Source organism: Phascolarctos cinereus, unplaced genomic scaffold, assembly GCF_003287225.1.
Source record: "Phascolarctos cinereus isolate Bilbo 61053 unplaced genomic scaffold, phaCin_HiC Scaffold_1;HRSCAF=81, whole genome shotgun sequence".
In the NCBI taxonomy this organism is placed as follows: Eukaryota; Metazoa; Chordata; class Mammalia; order Diprotodontia; family Phascolarctidae; genus Phascolarctos; species Phascolarctos cinereus.
In genome coordinates this window covers 226,341,248-226,353,990 of record NW_027555514.1, presented here as the reverse complement: position 1 = coordinate 226,353,990, position 12,743 = coordinate 226,341,248, and the positions used below count along the sequence as shown (strand labels likewise).

At 35.1% G+C, this 12,743-nt stretch overlaps 1 protein-coding gene across 3 annotated transcripts in view; it reads left to right on the top strand.

Annotated features, from left to right (window-relative positions):
• The window catches only part of TAFA2 (TAFA chemokine like family member 2), a 550,698-nt gene extending 538,252 nt beyond the window's left edge, over nt 1–12,446 (top strand). For all 3 annotated transcript variants that reach the window (XR_002325239.2, XR_002325240.2, XM_020990164.2), the window contains one exon: nt 10,207–12,446. Coding sequence is in view for 1 of the 3 variants with exons in the window: in XM_020990164.2 (XP_020845823.1) it covers nt 10,207–10,218 (12 nt within the window). In the remaining 2 variants the exon portion in view is untranslated. The remainder of the gene's footprint in view (nt 1–10,206) is intronic.
• The last annotated feature ends 297 nt before the right edge of the window (nt 12,447–12,743 follow it).

Genomic DNA, 12,743 nt, shown 5'->3' with positions numbered 1-12,743 from the left:
AGTTCCAAGAAACAACACAAGTCCATCTGTTCAAGAGATTCATTACCAGCCCAAATTTTCTTTTGCCGAGTGCAGGAAGCTGCTGAAAGCTGTTGACAGATTTTCATGTCTGTGGCAATATCTCACACTAGACTGGTGTTCTAATATAATTATTATAATAATTATTATTTTTGGTGAGGTAAGCAGGGTTAAGTGATTTGCCCAGGTCACATAGCTAGTAAGTTCCAAGTGTCTCAGACTGTATTTGAACTCAGGTCCTCCTGACTCCAAGGCCAGAGCTCTATCTACTGCTTCACCTAGCTACCCCTTCTAATATAATTATTAAGTTTTTCTTTTTCTGAGTACTATGTGATAGCTATTATTTCAGTGAGTTTAGGTTCTGGCCCAATCAGAATAAAAACTAAGGATCATGAGACTTCAGAAAGACTGTGTGTTTCTAAAGCTAGAAAGGACATTAGGGATTTTATCTAACCTGTTTGATAGTTGATGAAAATAAGATCTAGAAAGGTTTGGTAACTCAGTCAAGGACACATGAGTAGTTAACAGAAGATTATAGAACTGGAACCAAGTCTTCAGGAAGATGGTTACCAAGTGTTACCAAGTGGTTATCAAGTTAATATTTCAACATATGTATATATGTGTGTATATATATGTGTATATACATATATACACACATATGTGTATATATGTATGCATACATATGTGTATATATGCATACATATACACACATACATATGTATATATGTGTATGTGTGTATATGTATATATAATACACACACACATTTTTTATATATATATAAAAATTCACAGCTCAGATAGGGAAGTGAAGGGGATAAGCATTTACAGAGTGCCTGTGCCAGCTATGTGCCAGGTATTGTTACTAAGTACTTTACAAATATCATCTGGATTATCTCTCAGGAACCCTGTAAGGTAAATGTTATTATTATCTTCATTTTACAGTTGAGAAAACTGAAGCAAATGAAAGTTAAGTAACTTCCACAGCTAGTAGTCTAAAAGCTGTTTAGAAAAAGCTTATCCCCGTACTCAGTACCCCAGAGTTTTCAAGGCTATTTCCGCTAATGCTGTGTCTGCATTCCAAAAATTGAATGGTATATGGAATCATGATAATATCTGATATTTCTATACCACTTTTAAGTCCTACCAAGTGCTCTTGAAACAATCTCATTTAATCCTTATAATAGCATTGTGAGGTAGGTATTACAGAGAATTTTATCTCTGCCTGACAGATAAGGCAGTGAAGCTGAAAGAACTTAAGTCACTGGCCACAGTCACTTAAGTAAGTAATTGGTGTAAAAAAGTAGTAAGTGTCAGAGACTAGATTTGAACATAGGTCTTTGCTGCTTCCAAGTTTAGCAGTTTCTTATGTATGTCACATTAAGAGGTGGGAGAAACCATGTAAGTTACCTGATCCAACCTTCTGACCAACATCTGACCTACCTCTTCAACACATCTTGTAAGTGGACATTTGGGCTGTTCACATGCCTCCTCCATATATGAAGAGTTCTCTAGAATATATATTTAGAATAGAGGGGAAAAAGCATTGTTTGTAGGAAGAAAGTTCACTGCATCAAGGAGATCTTCCCCCTTGGTGCACATGGCAGATTTCTGTTTCTTGGTCCTGATATCTCTTTATGTTGTGTACTTATTTGTACACACACACACACACACACCCCATGCACATTTATTATATATAGTATGTGTGTGCACGTGATATTATACACATATATGTATATGTGAATACATATATATCATATGTGTGTATATATACATATATATATACAGCTACAGAGCAGTGTCATACAGGGGCAAGAGGGTGTGTATTTGGAGTCAGAAAATTGGGGTTCAAATTCTAGTTGTTTTGCTTACCATATTGTGACCTTGGGCAAATCAGTTCATCTCCCCAGGCCTCAGTTTCACCATCTGTAAAATGAGAGGCCTGAATTAGATGACCTCTAAGTTCCCTCACAACTTAAAAGTGTATGATACTATAACCCTACCATACACATTCACGAGATTGTTAGCAGCAAATATTCTTCCAATAGCCAAAGGCCATTTGTGCCACTGAATATTTACAGAAAAGATATGAGAATGATTGGCATTTTATTTAGTGGAAATCTTAGCCAAAGAATTAAAACAAGTGCCCTCTGGTGTCCCAATTGTTAAAATAAATGGTTGTTCTAACCTTGTCCTATTAGTTGTTTTGGGCAAGGAGACAAAATTATAGGATAAAACCCAGTAATTTCCTGAGTTGTCTGGAAATGCTTCTGATATCTTGAAGACATATATGTATACATGTATATATGTATATATATATACACACATATATGACAGAAATAGGTATATGCTTATTCATAAAGTTATTAATTTGTCATTTTCCTCTAGCATAATTCTCCTTCTAACACAATAGTGATTAAATGTGCACAAAGATTTCCAGGTCAGTTCTTAGAAGTTTACCCAGTTAAATGAATATATTCATTTCATGTTGTTAATATTTCATTCCATAAGATGCCTTGAAATAAAATAAGTGAGTAGTGAGTTCATATACAGTTGGTCCCAACCTCACAGTATCCTCCCTCCAGCTTCAGTGATAAAGTCATCTTCTGCGGAGTAATTATGCTTTAACTGTACCTTTGGTACCCAGAAGGTGAACTAAGAGTTTAATCCATTGTGCTTTTAACAGCCAAGTGAAAAAATACATTAGCATTAAAAGAACAATCAGTCTAAAAATGAACAAGTTCATTCAAACCAACACTTAGAAGAGTGAAGATTCAGTTTCTTCCCCACCCTTTTATGAAGTGAAAGTTACATTTCAGATGAACTGTGTATTGAAAGATTTATTTGAACTCATTTCCCCCCATTTGGAATGTGGATTGTCTCTGAGGAATTCAGCAATTGAAAACAAACTATTGATAAACCTTACAGGGGTCCCATACAAATATTGGAACAAATACCCTGCCATGTTGCTACCCTAATGAAGATTGAATATACAGCCCAAGTTTAAAGGTTTATGCAAATTTAATAAGTATTTTAGTGAAAATATAACTGACTCCTTATCAAATCAATTTCAATATCTATAGTTCCTTTTCTCCTCTCTAATGCATATGCACGGATCAAATTCATATCTATAAGAATATGGGAATTATTCACTGGGTCCTCATAAGGAGGGTTTTTATGATCAAATTGGGGAAAGAATATATCTTTTGCACATTAGATCAATCTGGTGGGATGAAAATCTACATAAACGAAGTAGATATTTCACTTTTCTGGTTGCTTTGATTAATGGATTAATTGGTTCAAGGACTCAGTTCCCCAAACTCTTATCCCTCCTCCCCAAATAGTTTATGGCTATAAATGAATACATTTTCTAGGAATAGAAAATAGCAAACACAAAGCAAACATCCAGGCAGCTATTAGTAAGGAATTTAGCAAAAGTTGAGATGACTTTGTTATGGACATAATTACCACTTTCATGCCAAAGTAATGAGTATAATGTATGGATTTCCTATATCAGGGGTGGGGAGCCTTGTTCTGTGAAGTTTGGATTCAGTCAAAGGGCCACACTTGAGGACCTAAAGGGCCACATATGGCCTCCACAGCACAGGCTATATTTCTAAGTGAGAGGTAGCATGACTTAATGCATAAAGAACTAATCTTAAAGCCAGCCTGGGGTCAAGTTCTGCCAATGATCCTGAGCAAGTCATCTAACATTTCAGTGCTCTAAATAGCTTTCTAATACCGGTAATCTCGACCTTCTTTGTGTCATGGAGTCCTTTGGTAGTCTGGAGAAGACTAAGAACCTCTTCTCAGAATAATGTTTTTAAATGCACAAAATAAAATACATAGGATTACAAAGGAAACTCATTATTCTAAAATATGGCTATCAAAATATTAACAAAAAAACAACAACAACAAGACAAGTTCATGAACTCCAGGTAAAAAATCCTTCTCTAAGACTTCAATGGCAGAGAAGGTGCTGAACTACATTGGTAGAGGAGTTTTCCTAATTCAGGAATTCCATATATCAATTAAATTCACAGCTCAGTTTCCATCTCTGAGATACAAAGTCTGTTTTTAGATGACTTGTTTTTCCTTCATTCTGAAGAAGACCAAAGACATTAATTAGGAGGGTGATATCTTTACTTGCAAGTAAATTGGATCTGAGTGAGGTAGGGCTGTGCAAAGTTATCACCTAGAGTCTAGGATTCCTAGACTTAGAATAAATAGAATAGAATAGAATAGAATAGAATAGAATAGAATAGAATAGAATAGAATAGAATAGAATAGAATAGAATAGAATAGAATTAAAAAAAGGCAGACAGTCAACACATATTTACTAAGCACCTATTGTGTTCCAGGCACTGTGGTGAGTGCTGGAGATACAAAGAAAGGTAAAAGAAAGTGCCAGCTCCTAAGGAATTCACAGTCTAATGGGAGAGGGCAGAGAGGAGAAAGCAGTTTTCAAAGTGCAGAGTTGTATACTAAGCAAGAATAGTCAGATGTTTGATAATAAATATGTAGTCATAAAATGCTACAATTGTCATAAAACAATGAGCAATTTGGACCATCTAATAATAACATGGCATTACAACATAAATATTATGTATAACACTATTGGTGGCAGAGGGAAGATTCATCATACTGTAGTGGAGAGACAATCAGCATTAGCCTGAGAGAAACCTGGGTTCAAATTCAGTCTCTGATATGTACTGGCTGAGTGACCTTGGACAAACTTAACCTCTGAATATCTCAAGCAATTTGCTTAGACTCTTAAGTTGTAGAACAGTTGCTGATCTGCATTGGTAGAGGGAATATAATCACCAGAAGTTCCTATATCAATGAAATTATAGGTTTAGATCCTATCTCCTCCACCTCTGGGGGAAAAACAAAAACAAAGAAACACTACCACCACCTAAAACTATACTAATATAAAACCTTTGTTTTTTGATTAGCAAGAAAAAATATGTTCATAGAAAGAATGTGAAATTATCTTCCAATTGATTTAGAAAACCTCAATGTTTGCAAAGAAATGAGAGGAAAGATGCAGCAAGCATTCAATGTTTTCCCTTCTTAGCAGGAGTGCATTGTTTGAGAGTGAAAGTGAATTGTAGAATTGGTAAAGATGCATTTTAGAGTTTCTACTCATTTTATAGAGACTATATTGTTATCTAGGAAGGGGGTAGGTGGGAATGATCACTAATGGGATTTTCTTCCCTCCTCAATTTACCTACAAATTCAGAGAATATTCAAACAAAATTATGCCAGGTGACACCTTTAAAAACAAACAATCAAATGAAAATTGCATTGAGTTCTATGTTTTATTTTGAATTTTCTCATGGGATTTTTGCCATTTACCTTTTTGTTTTCTCAATTTCAGTTGGTTAAAAGATTCATGGAACTTGAACTTCCATCAAACTTTTTTTTAAAATATATTAATTTTTTTCAGGGCTTGAAAAATGCACTAGAATAAATAATTTATTGAAAGTCTTTTGAAACCTTAAAACATTAATTCAGCTCTTAAAAAAGCTAGCAGATTAGCTCCTTTTTTCCTGGCAGGTCATTCCCTGTATCATTTTATGCTTTTGTCTGGAGCAACAAACGTTATTATTTTTCCCTTTGCATGTTCTCTGCAGCAGACCATTTTCTAAAACCAGAAGGGTTGATGTGCAGCACACACAAGGAAGATTTACACAAAAAAGAACAGCTGTGTAAAATATTGCCTTAGGGAAGGGAAATTTACTGAGCTGGTGATTATAGTGTATGAAGCTCAAGGCATAACAATAACAATCTGAGTACCATTTCTCTCCCTCATGCAGTGCAGTATTTTATCTCTTGCCCTCAGAACCAGAAGACAGTCTGTATTCATGGTAGCAAGTGCTATTCTCTCTCTCTCTCTCTCTCTCTCTCTCTCTTCTCTCTCTCTCTCTCTCTCTCTCTCTCTCTTTTTGTGAATCCCATTTTATTGCAGCCTTCTGTTTTCTGTTACTGAAAACTTCCAGGAAAATCCTTCATGAAGGTAAAACTTCTAATATTTGGCCTATGCCCAAAGTAATGTTTTGAAGGCTAAGAGATTAAGAAATCAGGTCAGTGGTTTTGAGTCGTGATAATGTGGCAACACTCATTTTAATATTAAAATCTTACTTTTGACTAGTAGTGATTTTAAAATGGTTCACAGTCTCAATATTACTCCAGTAACCCAGCCTAGAAGGAGGTCTCAAATTTATATTGACAAAAAGTGAGGGAGGTATTTAAAATTTTATTTTCTTAAAATCCCTGACTTCAAGCTTATATTTGTTTTTGGATAAATAGATGGGACAAAGCTTTTACTTCTTATTGAATGAATAGATGGGACATAAGGAAAAGGTACTGGGGAAACCCTTACATTTAATCTTTCTTTTTAAAAAAACTATAAATGTGTTTTGTTTTTTGCATTCCATACCTTCATAGATTACTATCACATCATGAGAAGTCTCTTGTAACAAAGTAAAAGTGTTAAGTAAAATTAATCATACACCTAAATTTATTATTTTTTTTCAAAGTTTTACTGGTGTGATTTGTTTTTATATTCCATACATTTGCAACTTGCTCTCACTTCATGAGAGATCTCTTGTAATAAAGTAGAATAATTAAGTATAATTAATCAGAAACCTGCATTTATTTTTTTTGGGGGGGTATTTGATATTTTGGAGAAATTGTGGCGTGGAAAATTCTCTCCACCAACACAGATCAGCAGCTCATCTGTAACGTAAATCCTTAGAGTGGTCTGAGGCATTGAGAGTTCCAATGACTTGTCCATGGTTACATAGTTACTAAATGCCAGAAGCAAGCATTGAAACCACTTTTTTTTTTTACACCAAGGCCAGTTCTGTATCCAGTACGCAGTACTGATGCTCATATTTAACACATTGCTTTTGAAATGTTAAGTACTACCTTGAGTGTGCATATAAAAATGTTTAATTTGTGTATTTTTTTTTTGGTCTGGATTAGTCATTTCATTGATATAGGAAACTCCTTCTACTAATACAGAGTAGTATCTCATCTATTTTAGAGTCTAAAGCACTGAAAGGTTAAATTTCATGTCCATGATTAGAAAGTTAGCTTATAACAGAGATAGAACTTTAACCCAGATCTTCTTGACCACAAGGCTTATCCTCTATACAATATATTACTTTGTCTCTCCATTATCCAGAATAATCTTTTCTGTGTTAGAAGAATTGTTTTGTTTTAGAATTACCAACGCTCTGAATGTGAAGGCTACATCTAGGATTTTGGCTGATAGATGCATGATTTACTTATGCTGGATTGAAAATGAAGACTCATTGGCTGGTGTTTATCTCTGTTCCATAACTATCTATCCTCTCTGTAAAATATATTTATTAGAGTGTCTCTTATTTATTCCTTTTGCCTCTCATTCAATTTAGTAAATCTTGCTTTTAAAAATAGGCTGCCCTCCCTCATGTGAAGTTTGATTATTATTTTAAAATATACATGAAAAACACACCCACTTTCACTCACACTAAGAATGATTTATCTCTCTCACCCTTACCATATCTAATATGCTAGAGAGTCTTTGATTAAGCAGATAAATTGTCTCTACTTGGAACAGGAATAGAGAGAATAATGTCAATTACCACTTTCTTCTGCTCCCAAGGCAGAAAAATAACATGTTCCTGTATGGTGTAAATAAAATATTTGATAGAAATTACAGATAAAATGCAGCACATCTTACCTTATTGATTACCTAACCTATAATTCTGTGCTTTAAATTGGAAAATCAAATTCTTTGAGTATTATATTAAGGAAAACCAAATAAATTGATAACTGAGGGAGTCACAATTTGGCTTTTCGTAAGCAACATGGAGCCAATCTCCATCAGAGATGGAGGGCTAATCAAAGTATATGGTATTTGCCATCATAAGAAGGCCTGGAGGTCAAAATTCCATTCTACTTTTGCTCAGGATGGTCTCCATGGCTAAATGATTCCATTCCCCCTTTCTTTCAATTCCAACATCACATACAAGCCTAATTTAGGGATATGTGACACCCTTCTAGCATTTTCTAATTTTCCCCTATATTAAAGGAGAATGTTCTGAAAAGGTAGTTCTGAAAATTTGAACAATTACACTGACTGTTTACTATGAAGAGTCTCAACCAGAAAGTGATAACTTTAGATTTATATCAGTAGTTAACAACCACTAGAAGTCTCTTAAAACTTTCCTGTCGAATTATGTGAATCTTCAAATTCAGTCCTTAAAGTCCTACTGAGATCAACCCAGGAGCAATTCCATCATAATTGTATAGAATGAGTACACGAAGTATTAAAGGATAGGGTAAGGGATGGGAATCATTTTGTTGAAACAACATGAAAAGCTGGAGAAAAATATACAACTCCGTATGTTGCTATAGGTAATCAACATTTCCCCTCTCTGTCCTTTAACTGTCACTTTTCTATCTCAATACAACTGATAAAAACAAGTGAGCCACCATACTTTTTCAGCAAATATTTCTGAATGTCAAAATTGTATATGACCTGTCCCTCAGATGGCCCTTTTCAAGTCCTGGTATGCAAGTATTTCTGTGATTTCACTGTCAATATAGAAGTAGAGGGAAGACATTTTGAATATGTTAGTAACAGTTTTCTTTCTAATGACTAAAAATAAGTTGACTTGCTTTATAACCAACTGCATCAGTAAAATATAGATCACAGTTTCATTTCTTTCTTTTTAAGCATTAGTCTAGACTAGCATTGGAAAATTCAAAGTTTTGGACTGTACCTTTAATTGCTTTTTATTAATATTTCTGTCCTATATATTTAGCAAACTTTTTTTGGCCAATGACAAAGTTTTAATCCTAAAGGAAAATGATGTATCTCCAAAATAAAAAAAAAAGAGAGAGAACCAGACATCCTATTTAGTGATAATTATTGGAATCAGAATGTCAGAGTTGGCAAGGACCTTAAGGATCAGCTGGTCTAATATCTTTCTTTTATAGATGAGAAAACTGAGACCTAGAAAGAGGAAGAGACTTATCCAAGGTCACACAGCTATTAAGTGAGAAAACCAATATTGAAGCCTAGATCTTCTAATTCTAAAGCTGGAATTCTCTTCACAGCATCTTGTTTGTTCTCATATTCCTTCCACAAAGTCTTGTTCCTCTCTGACATCATAAAAAAGGATGAAGCTGCTAATTGTAAACATAGACACATCAGAAATATTTCTCCTATACATGATATATATGATATACACACACACTATAAATGTGCATATATGTATATATAATATGCCTATGCTTCAGTTTTAATCTCTACCCTCTCCCGACATAGTTTTCATGTTTTAAGATCTATATAGGTATAGGTAGTCTGTGAAATATTCCTTCTAATTGCCTCTAACTATGTGGTTCATGTGTTTTGAATCTGCTTGAATAATTCTACTTTAGTCAAGTTTATGAAAACCTCTGGATACTGTGAAGAATGGGGTAAACATTCACTCCCATGCATAAATATTTTTCTTCTAAAATTCTGCTGTTCATCTTTTTGAATTATTAAAAAGTGTGAAAATATAGTTAAGACCAAATAGGGGACTGTAGAAGGTAAAAGCACTTCAAGAATGAAGGAATGAGGGCTGTAGTTTGAAATGCTCCCTCTTTTAGGGAGCAGGCAAAAATAGAGCAGTAATTCAGCATGGCTTCCTCTATTGGCAACAGTGGGGAAAGTCTAGGAGCCTTCAAAAAGAAGCTATATGTCCAGATAACATTCATTATACGGAATGCAATATGTTTAGAATTTCTATTTCCCATACTCATTTTTAGTGTGATGTGATAGTGGAAGAAGGTTGCAAAACCATCTAGTAGATCCTGACAATGTTAGGACAGCCAAGTCCAATCATTTGGGCCAAAGTTAGGGTCATCTGAATGACTGAGAAAGATTCTTGCCCACTTTGACTCTGGAGATAGTCTAGTTACAATGTGAAATGAATATCTTGAAGAGAGCATTTCCCCCGTATGGTTCCATATCCTTTAGGCTTACGGAACTGGTTTGAAAGAGAAACTTTCAGAACTTTGAACCCCATGTCCATGCATACTCTCTATCCCTCTCCCATCTCAATAATGCTGGTTTTATATTGTGTTCAGTTTCTTAAAGGCCGTTGCTTACTGATGAAATGCTGATCATGTTTTCTTTTTCCTTTGCAGGTAACCCATTAGCTAAGGATAAATCAAGCCTAAGGCTGAGAACATTAAACATACCCATGTCTGGAATGAATTGCTGATACCAACCACAAGGAAGCTTTTTATACTGTGGAGAGTATACCCTTTGGTACCATACTCACATTCTTCCCAATGGGATTCTTGGCTTGCAGTTAACAACCCTTTGAGATCACAACTTCTACAAAGTCAACCATGAACTTCTGTGGGTTGTAAAGCTCTCAATGAGGTTAGATTGTTAAAACCTGTAAACTGCACACGTTAGAAGAATTTAAAGTTGCAGTCCAAGCAGTTGGTATGCTTGAAGATGATGGAAGAGACACTAAACTCTTGGATTCTTGGCTCCAGATGTGACTGCTTTTCTAGTTTCTAAAAGTGGTCTATGAAACACTGGCTGGTCTACATTCCTGGGCCCTGTGTTTCATTGACTGGCAGGACTGCACACAGCTTTAATAATATTTCTTCTGTAGAACTTGTCCTCTGGCATGGCATACCTTTGGACTTATTGATTTGTATTCTAATGTTGGAGCTCTCAAAGCCTACGTATTTTAACATCTTAAAGTTGCTTTTGTTATAGGAATGGAAATATATATCTATTGTTAATGATGATTGTTGGCAAGTAATAGTTATCTGATACATCAATCATATAAAAATGTGTAGACAAGCTGACATCTTTCCTTCCCCGAGGCAAATGGACTCCTCTAGCTCCTTGTCAATTAAATAAGTAGTAGTCAGAGCTGGAGTACCATTTTCATTATAAGGTATTTTGTACCTTTAGAACATTTCCTTTCAGATTTCTTTTTTTTTTCCCTCCCCCAAAGTGTGTTATGTGCTTTGGTTCCTTATTGTGCCATTCTTCCCCCAATTTACACCAATCAGAAATAAGCAGTCACTCATATTAAGTAATCCTGATTTTTAAAAAATTGCCAGGGATGCATGCCAGTTTTATAATGCTGAACTTAGATAATGTTCATTTACAACTCCTTTTACTTTTCCTTTCTCTCTTTTCTTCTTTTCTTTTTCGAAAGACCGTCTCTGACTTGAACAAAATGGTGATCTGGATGCTTATGTATTTGTCTGCTAAATCTCTCTGTTGATAGAGGAAAGGGTTCACTTCTCCCAGTCTCCAATTCACAAATATTTGCTTACAGTTATCCAACTCAAACCATTTCTTAGGCCAGCACTTCTTCCCCCCTGCATTTTAGTGGCTAGCTTTTGAATTTGTGATTTGCTGTTCCATAAAAAATCTTCTAAATATTTAAAAAGCCTTAAACATCTATGAACTTGTTTTCTAAGTTATTACGGAATGTATAATTTTATACTTCATTTACTATATTCCACTTGTAACATGGAAGCAGAGGAGAATGGACATTGCCTTCCTGTTCTGTACCAATTCTACTACGTGATACTGCAGGTGGGAATGAAGAGAAGGGTGGTACTTCAGTACTTTTAGTTTGTAAACAAACATGAAGATTGTACAGATGCGGGCCTATTGAAAATAATTGTGTGGGCAAGCTCATTCAAGCAGCTGGCATGAGGCATCAATATGCTGGAGAAGCAGGGAAATCTTTTTATTTTTACAACTCATTGACATGGCCAATTAGACATCAATTGGGTTCCATGATGGATGTGCACCCTGGAGTGCTTTGATAATTCACTATATGCAACATTATTCCAAGACCAATTCATTACCTCTGCTGTTTTATTGTGCAGGAGAGGTAAAATGTAACAATTATTGGAAGCTAAATTGGAGACGTAGACTTATAGCATCTTACTGAAGAATATTGCACACCATCAACATTTCTAGGGAAAGAGATGTGTGTCTGCCTCCATTTTAATTAGGAGTTGTTACCAGAACCAGCTAGCTGGCTCTGAATGCCTTTTCCAATAAACTGGGCAGAAAGGCATGGGGGTTGGAAAGGGAGAACATCTTTTGAGGGATCAACTTTTTTTTTTTTTGAAACAATGCAAAGTGAAGACTATGTTATTTTGTAGGCTATGCATTTGGCCCCGATTTGATCTTAATTCTGCATCTTGCTTCTCCATATTGTTTCCTTTGGCTCTTCTTGAAACCAACACTGGAAATTCTGTATTATATACAAGTGTAACACATGCATATCAATAGGTGAAAATAAATGGACTTTCAGATATTCTAATTAGATTATCCCCAGTAGATTAATGTTGTGAACTATTCAGAAAAAGTGAATAAAATTGTGATATAAAATTGACTCCCCTTCTTGGGTATATACTTGGGAGATATATTTTCTCTTCTTTTATTCTAACAATGTTTCTGTGTCTAATAATAGCTAGCTTTTTTATAGGCCTTGAAGGTTAGCAAAATGCTTGACAAATATTATCTCATTTTATCCTCACAGCCAGCATGGGAGGCAGATGTTATTATTATCTCCATTTTACAGATGAGGAAACTGAAGCAGAGAGAGGTTATAAGTGACTTGCCCAGTGTCACACTGCTAGTAAATGTCTAAGGCTAGATTAGAAGTCAGGTCTTTCTGACTCTGAGTCCA